This window comes from Scatophagus argus, chromosome 16 (genome assembly GCF_020382885.2).
Source record: "Scatophagus argus isolate fScaArg1 chromosome 16, fScaArg1.pri, whole genome shotgun sequence".
NCBI classification, from domain to species: Eukaryota; Metazoa; Chordata; class Actinopteri; family Scatophagidae; genus Scatophagus; species Scatophagus argus.
The window spans coordinates 10,693,862-10,712,755 of NC_058508.1; the positions used below are offsets into that span (position 1 = coordinate 10,693,862).

General features: G+C 39.9%; 1 protein-coding gene across 1 annotated transcript in view; it reads left to right on the top strand.

The window, feature by feature from the left end:
- The first annotated feature begins 1,122 nt into the window (after positions 1 to 1,122).
- Positions 1,123 to 18,894, top strand: part of cacna1ia (calcium voltage-gated channel subunit alpha1 Ia) — a 72,518-nt gene continuing 54,746 nt past the window's right edge. The window contains exons 1-5 of the mRNA XM_046414841.1: positions 1,123 to 1,542; positions 2,051 to 2,196; positions 7,356 to 7,489; positions 12,187 to 12,284; positions 16,343 to 16,502. Coding sequence (XP_046270797.1) covers positions 2,107 to 2,196; positions 7,356 to 7,489; positions 12,187 to 12,284; positions 16,343 to 16,502 — 482 coding nt within the window. The 5' untranslated portion in view covers positions 1,123 to 1,542; positions 2,051 to 2,106. The remainder of the gene's footprint in view (positions 1,543 to 2,050; positions 2,197 to 7,355; positions 7,490 to 12,186; positions 12,285 to 16,342; positions 16,503 to 18,894) is intronic.

An 18,894-nucleotide genomic window follows, 5' to 3' on the forward strand; every position in this document is an offset into this window, starting at 1 on the left:
CACTTTGAATGAATACAATAAAAGCAAATACAAAAAAATAACGACTTAAGAGGATAGAGCATAGAACTAAAAGAACATAAGCCGACAGCTTAAGATATAATAACTTTTAAACTGCATGGCAGTGACTGAGACACACACACACACACAGCATATGGTGTATGGTGTAAATGAGGTGGTGGAGCTCTCTGCAGGTTGACTTTGTGAAATGAGGGGAGAAGAAAGTGAATAAGGGTATAGGTGATCAGCAATTTATATTGCTTTTTAATTTATATTGGTTCTGTTCTGAAATTCTTAATGACAAAAAAAAAATGCTGTATCTTTCATCATTTTAAATAAATATCACAAAAAGTGTCCTGTGCTTGGCGGGAAATAGTATTTACTCTGTCAGGTCTGATTTTGTGACTCATACTAGTCATGTAGTAAAAAAATTGGTTGGCTGGAATACTATTTCTCATTTTCATTTTCAGTGATGAATTGCTCACTGGCAGTGGAGGCTCTGTGACCTGTGTTGTGTACTGTGAATGAGTGAGTTATTCATATACTAAAATGTGTGATGGGAATATGTCTCTTTCTATACTTGTTCATTTGTTGACAAATAGAAGAAAAGGTACTGAGCCAAATATAATAATTATAAATTGTTGAAAATAGGGATGACATTGCAACGTTGTATTTTCTGGAGTCTCAGGTAGAGAATTTTGTTGATTGCAGGATTATGCAGCAATATTTCTCCAAAGACATTATTCAGAATAGTTGTATAACAAAACCCCACTAGAGCAAACTGTTCTGATGGTGAAAAATAAAATTTATTTATTTAATATTTAATTTAATAAAATTTATAATGTGACCATCTAAGAGAATTACATTGTATATTAAAATGGCCATCAGTTGTGCTGCTTATAAAATAATTTATAAAAAAAATTCAAACAAAGTACAAGGATGTTAATGCTAAAAGCTAATGATTGTACACGTTTATATACATTAGCATAATGATAATAGATAAATAAATTAAGTTGTCACCTGATGTCCGCTGTATCCTGTTAAGACTGAGATAACGCACCGCCCACTCGTTTTACACGGGATTTAAAACAAACGCACACCACACGCTAAAGCTAGCAGGTAGGAAGCTTTCATGAGGCAGAGAAGTGTGTCAAAGTTTGGATGATACAGACGCTTTGAAACTCTCTGTGTATGCTTAAATGTATTTTCTTACAATTTTAAACGGCTCTGTTTAACTGCTTCTTGACTGTAACTTTAGCTTGATATTACAGGTTAGCCTGAGCATAAGCTTCACAGCTTCTAACCTCATTAGACTTTGTGTATCAGGAACTTTGGTAAGAACCACTGCTTGGGTTTAAGGAAAGCTTAATATCAAGCCAGATTTTTAAAATAGGCTCTTCATTTGTACCGACAGTGAATGAAGGGACGAGGAGAGAGATGTAGATGTAGACAGATAAATAGATATTTTATTCATCCCAGTGGGGAAGTTGAGACGTGAAGGTGGACAACAGTGCTCAGCTGATTCAAGACTTAAAGATAAAACAGGTGATGGATACTTTTATACCAACTTAAAGTCAGATAATTTAACGCATAATATAAAGTAATTTATAAATGAAAAGTTGACGTATGCTATGAAATAACTGACTGGTTTTTCTAGAGGATGGACACTAAACAACAGTTAAAATATTTTAAAATATTTTTAAATAAATCTTGTTTGATTATACTGTTTAAGGGATATGGAAGGTAGCGCAATTGACAATTAGAATGAGTTATCACCAGGTGAGTGTGTTACACAAAATACAGATTTTTTTAAATCTAAAAATAAAGGCGCTTTCAAGATCTAATAGACATAATCCACCTTTCTTAGTTTCATAATTCAGTTATATCCCTCACATTGATTGTATAATGAAAAATATGCAGATTGTGTTTGATTTGAGACAGATTTGTCCATTTTTCCATCGCTCTTATGAGTCCATGACCCACCCTGTGCTTTACCACTACAGGCCACCTTGAAGCATATATATAACGTGTATGGATGTGTATTTCTCCTTAGCTGCTGTGCTCCTTAACCCCAGTCTTGTTAATACGTGGTTCGAGAGGATTAGCATCATGGTGATCCTGCTCAACTGTGTGACACTGGGCATGTACCAGCCCTGTGAGAACATCGACTGCACCTCGGACCGCTGCCAGATACTGCAGGTAAGGCAGACGTCTGTGTGTGTGTGTGTGTGTGTGTGTGTGGATCTGTGTGGGTGTGTGTGGGTGTGTGTGGGTGTATTTGGCCATGTTAGTAAGAATGTCAGCACGCTAATGAAGAGAGAGAACAAAACGATTAATTATTTGACATAAACTCAGAGCAGCTCCATCCTCCACTATTTCTTAAGCTGTGATGCAGACAACTCTGCAGTCAGAATATTTCCCTCTTGGAGGGTTTATATTTTCTCTTGTTCTCTGAGCAGGGAATTTGGGGCTTGGTTTGTTTTAATATAGTCTTGTGGAGCTGCATGTTATTTTGTCACTTTGTGATGGCAATACGCTTGTGGAGACAAGTACTACAGCAGTTCGAAATTGTGGTTGTGCATGACCACAAATGCCAGAGCCAACAAAACTTCACCCAGAGGCTTTAGTTCTATTTCTGTTGCAATTTATTGTTTAAATTACTGTCTGAATTTCAGCTGTTGATCTGCATAGAAATTTCTAACCCTTTCATTGTTCCTATACCACAGCTGTCCCCAGACATTTATGGCTGTGCTGTGTATACAGCCAACATCATGAGATCATTTTTCTCTTCATATAACTAGAAACAGTGCACCTTATTATCAAGATAACTTGTCATGAAGAAGTGTCATCATAGTGTGCAGATTATTTTATTATTTTTGCCAAATTGCCAATATTTTGCTTTTGTTGCTGTTTGTGAGCCGTGTAGGGCTGTTGTGGGTTATGTGCGACTACTGTAATTTGCCATTTGGCTGAAAACTCAGTGTGTGCCTCTGGGATTGTAATTGCTTTCTAGTGAGTGTTATTTGGCAGGCTCAATTTCAGGTGTGACAAGGATGGCCTAATTCTGCCTCAAATGCTTTTTGTTGGTTTTAATCTCCATTGACTCTACAGTAACCTGCACTGAGATGCTTGGTTTGTCCCATCTGCCGTTGCTATGTTGACCGATTGTACTCTTAGTTGCCTGCAGTACATTAGGGTGGATTATACATCAAATAAAGCCTCTCGGACCAAACTCTAATAGGTTTATTTATCTTCTTGGATTTTCTCTTGTTTGTGCAGAGATTTCAAGTAAACGCTCACTGCTGATTTTAACTGTGCGACACATCTTCCTCCTTCACTAACTCTCTTCCTCCTCCTACCTCTCCTTCTAGTACTATCTTTACTCCTCCCTTTCCCCATCCTACACCCTTGCTCTCTCTCCCTTCGTCGATCCTGTCTCTCTCTAACAGGCATATTGTCTCCCCAGGTGGTGTGATGGGTCATGTTGTGGTGGTTGATAATGGAAACAGGAGGGACTTTGCTGACAGAGCATAGGAGCATAGGTTGTTACAGTGGCCCTCACATGCTTTTCTGGCCCTCTGTCAAAACAAAAAAGAAGCAGTATCCACACCTCACTTCCTGGACGAAAGTGGCAAAATAACAGTCACAATGTTTACATCATTACAGGATTGGTTCAGATATCTGCATGCAACGAGGCAGACACCTGGACCTCAATGGTTCAAAGTCTCAGTGATGGGTGGAGTGGGTGGGAGACTTGGGATCTTTTTGGTACATCTTTAACAGCTTGCCTCCCTCTGTCCATTGGTAACAAATTCCGTTGATTATATTACCACCATGACGACAACAAGATTTTAAAAAGTCACTGCGTTGGGCCCAAAAAAAATATAGCCTTTAAAACCACAATGTTTTACCACTTTGGATTTGTAATGATCACACAGGCAAGATAGATTGTGTTAATTAGTTAGCTGTAAAGGTGCTGGCAGGTGAACAGAACCAGGTGAACTCTTTACTTAATTTTCCTGTCATTGCACTAGGATAAGCTAAATGGCTGCTGGCAATAGCATAATATTTGCCACACAGCCGTGAAAGTGGTATTAATTCATTCATTTAAATCTCAGCAAGAAAACATGTAACTGTATGTGAAACTATTTCCTTTAATTATCCATACTATACTTAGCCAGCAACTAGGCTCTGATTGATAACAAAGTTTAAATGAACCCAGTCAATACGTATGTCAGTCATCATACTGTAATTTCTGCACTGAAAAGCCCGGAAAACAATTAGGATTGCTGATTGTCACCAGAATGAGTGTAATTTGGGTGGTCTGACTGTTCACTACTAATTGTAGTGAAATATCAAAACCTGACAGCTTGTGAACAGCTAGTTGTATTCATCATAATCACAGTATTGCTTTAATTTCACACATTTTTTTAAATTTTTTTTTATGTGTATTTCCAATTTAATAAGGAGCCAAGAGGTTAGCAAACTCACAGCTAGAAGCTGCAGTTTAAGATTAAAACTTTCTATGAGTAGGTGAAGGTCCTCTCCAGCTGGCTCTGACCAAATTTAAGTAATTTCTGTATTTGCATAGTCATCTCCAGCAAATGGAAATTTGTTATGCTACCTAAAATGAATTTGGATGGGTCGGGACTCATTATACTGTCAAAGCAGCACCTGCTAAACCTTTTTAATGGATCTTCAAATGCTCAGAAAACATAGAGACATTTTGTGGAATGGTTGTGTCAGGTATTCCTTTTCCTGTCCTATTTGTCAGTGACAAATGAACTTTTGTCCTCACGGTGTCTTTGGATTTATTCACTGATTACTGTCATCATTCACTCATTCCACAAGTAATATAAGACACACATACATTTTTTAATTCAAATGGTCCCATATTACAATCCTGATGACCTATTTACCACGTCCGCTTCTCCTGCCAAATAAGCAGCACTATGACAGCATGTGAAGTAGCTTCTACACCGGCTCCTATTTCAAATCATGAAAGAGCCCATCACAAGACAGCCTTAACCTCTTAACAAATCATGTTAGCGATAAAACCTGATAGGCTGACTGAAGAGGAAGCTGGCGGTAGTGACAAATAACTATGATAAATTCATTCCCCTTTCACTCAGAGCGGAGCGCGACAGGGATCCTACTGGTGCAGCTGATGTCGGATTACATGTGAAGCGTGCAGGCTGCATTATTTATCAAAACATCATTTAAACAGCATGTGAGACTGATCTCATCTTTCCTGTTGCATGCTGCCAGCTCTGTATGCTGTGTGTGTGAGTGAATGAGTAGAGATGGAACACATGTTGACCATGATCACATAAAACCATGCTGGCATAAATGCAAAACAAAGCACCGATTTATGCACTTACGCTCTTGTGCACACGTGCATGCTTATGTTCACACACCCCAAGTGCTCAAAATTGCACAAACTCATTTCCTTCCTGACTTTGAGATATCTTGATCCCCATAAATAACAATTCATACAAACAATGTCCACACTTGCCGAAAAAGGTAATAGCTGTTTATCCCATCTCTTTGCTCGTGCTATATCTGACTCCGATAAAACAACATCCCCTTCTCCTGCCAGTGCTGCCACAAATAAATCCTCAAACCTTCACACACGATTTATCTCATTCATTGGGTTCTGCAGCTAGAAACACAGTCCTGCAATTGTTCATCACTGCTGAGTGAAAAATATTCTCTTTTGAATTGAATTGAAACATATTACTCCTGGTTGTACAAATGTACCACATATTGGGGTGTTCTTAACTGCCGTGGGTTATTGTTGAGGCTGTAGTTTGTCATTTCACTCCTCCCTGTATCCCAAAAAGGTAATAACCTTGTGGAAAACTCTGTTCCCAGTACAGCACTCTGTCCTCAGGGCAAGCTCCTGTATTTTAGCAGCTTAGAGCAACATTTATGTGGAAAATCTTTCAAAAATCTTTGAAAATTTGTGTGTTTCTAGCATTTCTTTTTTATATTTATTTATGGATAGCTATCAAGTTAAATTGGGTTGCTTCAGCCTGTCAGCTAAAGATTATATTTATAATTTGTCATTGCCCCATGGCTGCAGCCAGTTTAAGCTTCTGCTTTATCTGTAGATGTTTGAGGAGCATTTTATTTCATATATGGTAAGCAAAGCATGTATTTGCAGTGTCTTTAACTGTGAGGTTTAACAGTGGGGGCAAAAATGTTATCCAATTTGGAAAAGAGTATTGTGCTTTTGTGCAGAGTTTTGGGGTGGATTGTGGGCTGTGGCTTGTCATCATCTAAAATCCAAATTATGACCGATGACTTGCCAGCAAGCAGCCTGGCGTCCTCACTGCATATTTGGAATTGTCTATGTCAAAAGGTAGCATCTTGAGTTATATGTTGTAGGCTGACAAGGCTGAAGACACAGTCATCCAGCCTGGGGCAAAGCACTGGGAATGAATTTTGTTCTGAAAATACAATGGGGGGGGGTTTAGCTAGTGATCTGAACATAATAATGGAAGCAGGACATGGCAGAGATATGGCTCATCTGTCTCTCTCTCTCCATTTATCTCTCTTTATCCTTGTTTTCTCTGAGGTTTGACCTGGATCTCCCCCACTTTCCTTTTCTTGTTGTCTTCTTGCATCTCTCGAAATTCAGGTATTTCAGTTGGTGCCCATTGGGCACTGTTTGTTTTGTCTGGTATTGTATAAGTAGATCTAAATCACAGTGTTAATGGTAAACTTGCCTCATGCAATAGCAACCAGTGTTGTCACGGTCACTCCTAGAGAGCACACACGTCTTGAACATCACATTTACTGTCGGGCAGTGTGTGCAATTAGATCATAATTTCTAGCGTTTAAAAGGGCAGTTAGATGGAAAATATCTAAGCTGACAGGTCCTGTGAGCTTTGGGATGAGTCTGCTGTGTGAAGTGTGAGTGTGAACATGCCACACACAAGAAGTGTTAAAATTGCCTTTGAACGGTGGAAGATAGAAGGTCATGGAATGTTTTGAAGTACTGGAGTATATACAGGTCAAAACAAAAAATCGCTTCAGGCTTGGGATTTGTGCTATTTTGTTTTTATTTCGTATGGTGCCATCAAACTCAATCTCTTTACTCCTCCAGAAAGTCTGCTGTCTACAGCAAAACCCTTGTGATTTTCCTTCACCAGAGAATGACAAGTGCTCCTCGTTCACTTAAAAACTGAACTAGTAAAAAAATGAAAAGGTAGTTTTGGCAGCTGCTTGAGCCCACTGATTTCATGAATGCACCAGATGAAACAGATGCCAGGCTTATGTGATTAAAATAAAACGTATTGTATGTATCATTTTCCCACTTTTCTTCATCTTTTTCTCCCTCTGTGTTCCCGTAGGCATTCGATGCATTCATCTACATCTTCTTTGCATTGGAAATGGTGGTAAAGATGGTGGCTCTTGGGATCTTTGGCCGTCGCTGTTACCTTGGAGACACCTGGAACAGGCTTGACTTCTTCATCGTCATGGCTGGGTAGGCAAATATTTCATAATGTTAGCGTTGATTCCACTTCTGGCATGTCATGTGGGAAGATTGATATGATGAAAATGCTCCAGCAGCATTTGCTGTTGAAATCAAGGTGAAACAGAGTAAAAGAAGTCATCATCTTACTGTGTGCCATCATTTCAAGTTCATGACTGAATTAGTTCACTTGTACTTAAAGTCTGAGGTTTATAATGTCTTGACCATAGTGAGAGTTTAGCAAGTATGGATCTTTTCTGTGATGACTGTGGCTACTTACCCTCAAAACCCTTTGTGTTTTCGATGAAATGTAGTGAGGGTTAGGATTGGGGTTCCTTTTTTGTGTGGATTTGGCCTTCACTTGCTTCCGGTCGAATTCTGATGCATTTCATCTGCTGTGAGAAAGCAACGCAGACCACATTTGTATAAATTTAAAAGATTTCCCTGTGTCTTACAGTATAACTATTTGTTCATGCATTTTTAAGCTCGTTATTAAAGGCGTTATGTACAGCAAAAAAACCAACATATAACTTACATACAAAAGTAATTTCTATTGCTTAAGAGCCTGTAGAAGTGTGTGGTTGTTTCTGTATCTGCAGAGACTGTGACCCTCTATGTGTATTTTTTATTTTCTTAGCACTTTTCTGTGTTGGGATGTTTCTGGGTGTCAGCCTTTGCACAGAGCTGTGTAGACCCCAGCCAATAACAATGTGAGAACGGGATAACCAGGTTACAGCTGTCTCCGTTTCTCCACGGTCTCTGTCCCCTGCTGTCCCGATCCGACGTAAAGAGCTGCAGGTCCGTCTGTGTGAGCTGCACAGAGACAGGAAGGAGCAGAGAGGCAGGATGAACCCTGGGCTCTATTCACACAAAATACAGACAGTTGTGCAGAGGTTTGGTCGTGTTCATTTGTGTTTGAGAACACAGCTGCAGGAAAGCAACAACAATGATAATATATAATAATAATAATAATAATAATATATAATAATAATAATAATAATAAAAAAATTGTTGTATCTGATTCGCTGCTCTTTTCCCGCTATCCGCTGCTCCCGCTTTTCATTTACTGGGCAACTCCGTTGACCACCCCCACCAATTTATTCATCATCCATGAATTCATGTCAGTAAAGTTCATAAAGGACAAAGCCAGTATTTATTATTGAATAATATTCAAACAGTGAAGCTGGTCAAAACAATTTTGAATCTACCTTGCACAGTAAATCATTTAAACCAAGTGTCAAACCTATTTGGCCTTCATGCCAACATACAGATTTTAACATTACAGAAACAATCTAAAGAAGAATATTCTTTGTCAGAGACATTTCACCAGTGGACTCATTGCACATGCAATATTCTAACCTTAGACGTGTCACTTGTCCTTTGAGAATGAAACCGTAAGCCAACAGTCTTTGGTATGCTGCCACAGACACTACAGTTTAAGAGACGACTGGACATGCTGCAGTATGCTATAGTATGAGGTATTCAGTATGGGAAAGATGAAAACGTGGTGTAATTCTTAGGATCCTATCACATTGATAAAAAACAGAATACTTTGAAAATGGGGAGTATGTCACAAATGTTGTTTTGGTGTTTTGGACCAGCACAAATGTTTAGAATGGAAGTTAGGAGAGAGGAGAGAAATAAATTATTGGATGAAGGACAGAAACTGGGAATTCAAACACACACACTCTAGATGTGTGCATGTGCACAAAGGAAAAGCAAACACACCTGCTCAAACACCTGCTATGAAGAAAGTGAAACAAGAGGTTCAAGCATGGGGGATAAAGCAAGTGTGTGTGTGTGTGTGTGTGAGAGAGAGAGAGAGAGAGAGCTGGATAGGGAGAGCTGCTGGTATAACAGCAGACAAAAAAAGAGCAACAGACTTACCAGGGTAGGTGGAGGAACATCCATCTTCATTTGAAGATCCCCAGTGGATGCTCACAGTTTGTGTGTGTGTGTGTGTGTGTGTGTTTTTGGCACAGAAATACACGCAAAGATTACTGTCTGTCAGTTCATGCCTTTTGAGTTTGTTTAATCTCAGTGTGTCTGTATATGATTTCGCGTGAACGCCTCGGCTTCGTTTTCCTCTTGGCAGCATCCATTAGATTAGCGTGTAGGCTAATTGCAGAGGGCATTGCCAAACTTTCCAGGCCAAATCACAGCTGACAGTCTGCTATGAGCTCCGTGTCTGAAACCTACGGGCATCACCTCATCTCTCACACATCTCCCTCTATCTCTCTTTCTCTATCTTCTTTTTTCACATGCTTGGGTGAGCACCCTCCCTTGTCATACCCCCTTCAGACCCAATACAGACAGTACAGTCCACACAGGCTCTACAGTGTGTTGCATGTTTTTGCTCCATGACCCTGGCAAGTCCCTTCTTGAATTTCTTTTATTTTGTCTAGTATATATTTATTTATTTTTCTGGCATCAAAATGTATGTGTTGGTTCTGGAATGACAAGGAAATTCACTTTGACATTATTTTTGACCATAGAGGTTTGGACCTATGTATAAAAAACATTCAGGAGAGCGGGGTTTCAGTATAAAACAGGCTACAATTTAATAAAGCTGCAGTAAACAAAATCTTTACTTTTGTTATTTGGTGCATATTTTGGTTAAAAATTAAAATGTGATTATCGTTGCTTATATCAGGATGAACTTGATTATTGCTTGTCCCCACCTCTCATGATAAAGGTGCCTCTGAACTCTTTTCACTAGGTCTAGTCTAGGTTTCCTCTGAAACTCTGCCTCTCATATTGATATGAACACACACACACACATTTGTCACATAAAAGCATGAATGGGATGTAGGCATTATGAGCAAAAAAGGTATGTGAAAAATAGACAACAGTCATAAAAAAGACGCTTCCGGCAGTCCACTAATTATCCTCCCAAACACAGCGGCCTGATTGATGTGTACAGGAAGAGACACTTCTATGGAGCATACACACACACACCCACATATGCACGTATACACATTACATGTGCACACGCTTACAAAGACACACGTCTAAAGACCCACACACATGCAGGCACATCTGTGATCTTCTCTCTCTTTATTTGTTGCTCTGTTGTCCAGATACAATAGGATTACTCATAAAACAATAAATGTGCTTATGCATGCAGTTGTTTATGCTTTTGTGTGTGTCATCTATTTAATAGTTTATTACTCACCCTTTAACCTTCTCAAATAACTTGATAAAAAACTGTTTTTGTGCCTTTGAGCTGACTAAGGGTGGGACATTATGTTTTAATTGTTTCAGTACTCTCTTTTGACATTTTATCCTTCTGCTCAGTCTCTCAGCTGCCCACATCAGATCATTAGAGCTGCCACAGATACTATAATGTTTGAGGCAGGTTGTAATAACACCACTGTGCCCAGACTGAAAAGCCTGGCCCCAAAACAACTGTTACGCTCTTCTCTATGCTGTGACATTTTCATCAAGCTGCTGTGTGGCATTTCTGTACTTTCAAGCAAGAAAATTGGTCTGCGATGTGCCTCAACGTTCTTACAAAGATGCTTTCTTTCTAGTGTGAGGCTCATGAGCTTTACGATAAGAACAAAAGATTTAGACTGTTTCCACAAGCCTCAAAGGGTCCAGCATTTCACCTCAAAGTGTAGTCTAGCTTCCACACTTGTCTCTGCAAATTTGGTTTTAGATACTTCAGTACTGTATGAAAAAAAAAAAAAAGTTAGTTATTAGGGCAACTGCCAGTCAGCTGTTCTGCAGTTCAAATCTTTGCAAGTAATCCTCCTGAAGTGTGAGTTGGGGTTTTACTCTGTTAGTGACTCTGCACTGTGGCGAAGGGCAAATGGAAAGAGCTTGCCTGTGGGATTAATAAAGTATTGCATTATTCTAAATGACATGGTTGATAAGTCTATCTATGTGAGAGACAGTGAGCTTGGCTTGTTTTGTCAAAGCCAGTGGATGTGCTTTGGGTGTCATTAGCTTGTGGTGGTGGTGCTGCTGCTGGTGTCATGCTGTCCCACCAGAGTAGCCCCGGGCACATCAGTTCTGTGCACAGACAGGATCAACTGCTATTACAAAATATGCGCCATTTTCAAACGTCTACGTGCTCGCAGTGGCATTTCTCCTCTCGTTTAAAACACATACTGTATACCACAAAACTGATTCGCCCACTTGAACTATCACTGTGTTAATGAATCATGTAGTGTAAGTGTGGTACATTCAAACATACACACACTGCGTTCGCGTACATATACACACATGGCAAACCACAGCCATTCTCCTGTGAAAGTGGTTTGGGTTTGGGGGCACAAACAGCTTAACCATGCTGTGGAAATGACTTGCTAACAGATGCCAAGCTCTGACTGAGCCACAACATCCTGCAGGCAACACTTAGAATAGAATGAATCCCTCTTTTCCCGCTCTCTTATTCTCTTCCTCACCTCTCTTTCATGTTATTCTCCCCTTTTGATGCTTTGTCACTTTATCCCCCCACCACTTTCCCTGGAGTGCTGCGACGCTTTTCACATTACGTCCCCCGTACTCTTGAGGCTCACACAGCTCGGTGAGGTGACAGGTGAGACTAGATCAAAGAATGACCACTGAATAATGAGCAGGGATCTCTAGTCCAGCTGGAGCCATGGTAATCTTTTTCTGTCTTATTTTGAGCCAGTAGCTCACCCAGGTAATTACAGAAAGGTTAAATTCTCATTCTCTGTTTTCTCTGTTTATTTATCCAGGATGGTAGAGTACTCACTGGACCTGCAGAACATCAACCTGTCGGCTATTCGGACGGTGCGGGTTCTTCGGCCCCTGAAAGCCATCAACCGCGTGCCAAGTGAGAATACTTTAAGTTTGTGTGTGTATTGGTTTGTGCAAAAGCATGTGTAGCATAAAATGTGAAAGTGCTTTGAGGTATTTTTTGTGTGTTTGTGCTAGTAGTCTCTCTTTGTGCTTATGTTTGTCTGTCAGTCTACATAAAGCACAAATCCATCTCCATGAAAATTCATGTATATGTATTACATCTCTCTCTTTTCTCTGCACTCGTATGCCACCTGTTCCCCACGGGGATCATTAAACATTCATCTTATGCTTAATCACACAGCCCGCTCGAGCCCTGAGTCACAGCTTTATCAGATTTACAAACCATCCATTAATGCTGCTTCACTGATCAGTCCGTGACCATAACCCTGTTCCTCTCATCTAAAACTCAGTTCTTGGCCAAACTTTTAAACTCCTATTGATTTCTTTGTCCCGCTGCCCTAACAGGCAGCCTTTAATCATTGTGAACACCAATTAGCCTGCCTGAGCTAAGTTCAGACTGGTCTCATCACTTAGTTCCGGCACTTTAGCAGTTAGCCAAACATTAGTGGCTAATACTAATTGTGGTTAATGAAGTTTCTGATAAGTTGTCAGAAATCCTTTTTATTGTTTTTTTTTTTGTTAATAAATGTTCAATTTTTTCCATTGACACCATCAACAAGGAATGCCATATGTGATTATAAAAAATGTGAAGCATATGTTTTCTTAAAAGGAAGTTACTAATGTTTTGAGCAAGATGTCTTTTTCATTCTGAAACTCAAGACTGACCAAAACTCTGAGGTTTAGTACTTGCCAAGTGGCCCAGAACGCCCCCCCCCCCTTCCTGCAGAAAATTTTGGCTAAACAAGAAATATGAACTTATAAAATGAACTTTTCTTTATATCTTAAAGTCACTTGGAAAGACTTTCACATATTCTACATCCACTTTTAGATAATCATGAAATGAGTCCATAGCAGATGGAGCTGATTGCATTAAAGTCCTGTAGACTAATTCGGTTTGGACCTTGAGGACAGATATTGTACTGTGGAAAAAGAAACCTTTCTCATGACTGAACAGGAAATTTTGTGTGTGTGTGTGTGTGTGTTTAATCTTTTTTTTTACATTTTTTTTTATCTCTTTTTTCAACTTAATAACCTTTTCAGCTTATATCCCCTTGTTTTGCTTCCATGCTGTTTTCAACAGACCTCTGAGACAGATACTTACGTACAAATCCAAAATTATAGCCTTTCCTCTACCTAGAACAAATTTATACCGATTTTTGCTCAATACTTAAGTGTCCAATCATGGCAGATTCTTCTTACTTAGTGTAATTACTTGAAAAGCAGTTACCTTTCAGGTGGAGCCATCAGCAAGGAAGCTGCTCAGCCCAATATTTCAGACAGACACAGCATTCAGAAAGTATGGATGTAAACTGCTTTACGCTTCAAGTGGTTTGATTAGAAGATATTGTGTGCAGTAGAGTGTTGCAGGGACAAGCGTACAGAGTGGAAACAAATCTTTTCTGGAGATGAGTATGCATCATAACATGAATCTTCAGACACATGGGTTTGTTAGCATAAGCATAGCAGTTGCACGGATGCATGTTGTATATGTGAGTGTGTATTATAGATTTGCGTGCACAAAACCACACTTAATATGTCTTGTTTATATTCACGCTGCAGTTGTCTTTGTGTGTGATGTGTGCATACTGTTATTGTTTATGTTGTTATCAGTAAGCTGCAGGAGTATGTCTCAGCCTGATTTTGTCCCTATCTGTGACCCCATTAGGGGTGAGGAAGCATGGGGATAAAGCTATTTGTTCCTGGTTTTGTTGGATCATTACTTTGCCCACAGATACACGGGGAGCATGAACACAACCTGACCCCTCACACACCTCAATTTGTAACCCTCCAACAAAATGGCAGATAATAGTCCCGTGCCATGTGTGTGTGTACTGTTATGTTAAGCTTCTTGTTTGATTCAAATGGTGAGTGAGAGGAGAAGGCGAGACAGAACAGGAGAACAAACGCTGCAGAAACTGGTGTTAGAAGGAAGAGATGAGATGAGATGAGAAGAGAGCTCCCCTGGTCTTAAGAGAATAGTTCAGGCAGATAGTTGTAAATATGTTTCCATTGTGGTGCAAGGGGAGGCATCCATCTTTATCTGGAAACAGCAGGAGCTGGCAAACTAGTACAGTCACCAGGAGGGGAAAGAGAGAGAGAGAGAGAGAGGCAGACAGAGAAGGAGGGGCAAAAAAGCTGAGAAAAGAATGATTTATACTGTTTCTTTTCTGCCAGGTTTCTTTTATTTGCTTTCCTTTCTTACAATATTTGTGTTTTGTTTGTATGCCCCTTTTTCTCTTTCGTTCTTTCCTGCTTGCTTTCTTATTTTTGGCGCTCCCTATTTTTCGGCACACCCTCGGGCCGTTTCTCAGTCTCGTTCTCCCTCACCCTGACTCCATTCGTTTCTCCCTCTCTCCGCCCAATTAGACCTAATGGAACAGTGGCCTAATGACAAGGACCCTGGGGAACAAACACATTTAGACTCGCCTCCAGCCGCCATCAGAGACACGTACACACCAGCAATGCTACTGCTCTCCATTTAATACCAGTTGATGAGACAAATTAGCCACAGGAGAGACAAAAAAAATAGCCAGAGGAAAAGATGGCTGTATACTCACCTCAACAATTCCTTCTTCTGTGCTCTTAAGATAAAGTTTCCACAAATTCTCAAATTTTCGTGTCATTGATTTGTGTCACTCCAAATCCAGAAATGATAAATTAATCAAGTCATGTCAGTCTGTCATTCACAAATTGTTTCCCTACAGAGATCTTAACAAGCAGGAGCAGGACTGAGCTTCACCTCAACTGAATAATCAATAAACAGTTTTTTTCTGTTTACATGGTTTTGTGTTTGTCTGGAATGCATGAACTACTGGTGTAAATATTTTTGTACATGTATGTACATCATCGTCGTTGCTCTCTCTTCCTCTTTGTTAGTATCTTTCTGTCTCAGCTTCTCTCCTGTCATTCAGCCTGTTGGCAGTTTAGATGCACTGTTCTGTTTATGACACATTAACCTACTGTTGAGTTGTTATTCGCAAATCCCAGTATGCCACTGAAACACACACACTCACTCGCTCACATATCAGATTAGTGGAGACATACACACATATTGTCAAACTCATAGTCTGACACCAAAACAGACACCTCTCTCTCAGGTGTTAGTATGGTGTCGCTGTGATCTCATCAGTGGATCTCGCATCTCTCTGCCTTCTTAGTCCAATCAGCTGTCATTATCTTCCACAATTTACATCTCAATATGTCATCACTGCAGGCCGCGTGAGGTCATCATTGTTTGACAGGGGACACGCTTGTATTTTTTGCAGTTAGGTTTCATCTAATCATGAATGTGACCTCATGTCGCCTGATTGCACTTCTTTGTTCATGTGGTGGACTGTGTACTAACTAGTAGTATTTGTGTTTTCATATCATTTTGTTCACATCAACAGAATCTGTTACAAGCTGCTGCTGTGGATTTCTCACAAAAATTCCCAAAAATGCTTTCAAACAACTCCTCCATCCTCCTCCAGATCCATATTACTGTTAAATTGCTGGAGCAAATACATTTTAAAGGGGATGTTGAAAACATTTTTAATAAATGCATCTATAATAATAGATAATGTTTTATAATGTCCTCAAACTAATTTACAAAAAATTTACTATGTTTCAGCTAATCGAAGAACTTTGGCTGCATTCAGACAGAGTCGGGCACTGCAGTAATTATTGCAGGGAAACAATCAAGGAGGCTGGTTCCTTCAAAATGTATTTGGTGAAACAATTTAGTAGTACACAATCAGCAATGTGTTTCATGTCATATTATTATTAGTAAGTATTCATGAGACAAAATAAATTAGCGCATTAAATTACTACAACTGTCACTGTAGTGTGAATACAAATGCTACTTGTGGCACCATTTTGGTCCACATACCCAAGATAAGTTGTGCAACAAAGCAATCTATATGCAAATGTTTCATGAATGGAGTATGACTGTGATAATTGATTATGGATTGATTGACTTGCTGAAACACACAGGTATGCGCATCCTGGTAAACCTGCTGCTGGACACTCTACCCATGCTAGGCAACGTGCTGCTGCTGTGCTTCTTTGTCTTCTTCATCTTCGGCATCATTGGTGTGCAGCTGTGGGCAGGGCTGCTGAGGAATCGCTGCTACCTCGAAGAGAACTTCACCCTGTGAGTTAAACACTGTAGATCAGAGTGTACACTATGTTGTGTTTATGTGTGTCTGTAAATCTATCTATCTACCTATATAATACTCTGTGTACTGTATATGCTTATGCAGCTTTGACATAGGTTTCATACAATACTGCATGATTTGCATAACTGTCTTCCAGCACTTCTAGCTAATTCTCTTCCAAACCTAACAGCAAGCAGCAAAAGTAAAATTTTCCCACTGCAACTAAGACGGTGATTAGATTCCAGCTGCATGCCTCCATAATCATGAACCAACATGATAGCATCACCTACTGAGTGTGAGTGACATTCACCAGTATTCAGGAGTGTTTGATTTCTTGGCATCCTCTCTGTTTCCTTTTTTTGTGCTAGCATCAGCTCGCAAGATAGGCACACACCCCTAATGTGTGTGCTCTAATATGTATATAAGCCATGTATACCGCTCTGTACCTCTGTGCACTGTCTCTGCTGATGCTGACACAGCGTATGCTAATGACAGATCTTATAGCCAGATGAAAGGAGACCCGTGTCCGCTAGCTAGCGCGGTCCTGCCCGAAACAACCCCCTCGTAATCACTTCATTGGGTTACTGTAACTGATGGGCTCTAAATTTCTCTTGACTGAGGTAAAGGTCGATAGAGTGTTTAGCAGGACCAATTGAGGACACCACTTTTACTTTTTTACACTGGTTAAAGCAGCACAGACAAATTTTGATCTAGGGGATCAGTAGATAACTACAATGGCCAAGTCCTGCTTTAGTGAGCATATTTCTTCCAGTAGACTGTCAGCAGAGTTTTAGCAGTCATGTCACACTGAACTGTGCTGAGTGCTGCTTATTCCTTAATCAAAGTATCATTTTTGCCTTTTATTTTTAAAGCATTGTACTAACATATTATGCAGGTTTGTCAGGGTGCTTGCATGCTTAATTAGAAAGGTGGTTATGAGTTAACGCTCGAGGACTGTTATGCTAAATAAAGGGCTAACATTGGCTCTCTGAGTGGTTATAATGGAGTCGGCTAAGTGTTGGAGTCAAGTGTAGCATTTACTTTGCCATTTTACACCCTCCCTCTTTTGATCTCTACCTTTTCCTTCTCATGCCTTATTCTGCATTATTATTGCCTCCATGCCTTATTATTTTATTTCTTGCCAAGTACCCAATTAGCCTGCCCGTTTCCCTTCTCCGTGTATTTGATTATATGTGGCCACTTTTCATTGCATCTAATCCTTATTTATTTCTGCAAAATGAATAAAATACACACAGAGCTTGGATGATTTGTAGTGAAGATACCTTACTCTAACCTGACCTACCCTAAAACATCTTGCACTAATGGCCTCAGAGAGCACATCAACGGTACTCGAAAAAACAAAATTTTTGTTGTAAAGGGGAGCTTGTCCCTTGCACTTCCAAAACAAGATCAAACATGTTGGTCTCTGTTTCTTCTCCTTAACCTCCTTTACTATATCTGTTCTTATATGCTATGTCTTCTTTTCTGACATACTTTTTCTAAACAATCTTTCCTTCCCACCGTCCCAGGCTTTCACTTATTGTGAATGCTGGAAACTGTCTCATTTCTCTGCAACTCTGTAGCCTTGTCTCGCCTTCCATTGGCAGGTGTGTTCTCAGTGTGATGCCAGGTTTTGCTGTGCCATGCTGTGCGATGCCAAGTCTCAGGCAGGGGGGCAACAGGCTTCATTCATGCTCCACTACTCTGACAGCGGCCCTCTCTCTGACTTTATCTTTCTTTTTTCCTTTCGAAGTCTTTTATCCTTTCCACCACTTTAGCAGCATTAGTAAATTACCAATTTGAATGCTCATGTCAAGTTCCTCTGTGTTGTCAGTTCTCTTCGCTTGCATTGGACTGCATAATGAAACTCGACTGTGCTTTAAGTCAACCTAAGCTCACTGACTTGTGTCTCAGTGCATATTTGCAAACTTTATTGTGCCATCAAATCAATGCATGATTTCTGTCCTGATATGGTCACTACTATTAGTCCTGGAAGTAGTGTGCACGCATGTAAGTTATGTGTGCACGGTATGGCAGTTGAGGCAAAAGGATTAGCAGCAGTATTTGATATTCATCATAAACGAAATACAGGATGGCAAGGGGTGAAAAGCGCTGCAAAGGAGAGCAAAGGAGAGACACAAAGACAACATAAGCTGAAAAAGAAGAGATAAACATGAGAGAATAAAAAGGGAGTGAAAAGGAGTTCAGGTGTTAAATGTGATAAAAGGCATGGTTGTACATGAGTATATCAGGGCAAACAGCAGGGTAAAGCAACTGTGGTGTGCAGGTATGTGCATATGGTGTGCCTATTCCTGATAAGTCTCTGTCCATGCAGAAAAAAAAAAGATGATGAGAGATGATGCTGATGCAGAGAACGGGATTAGAGAG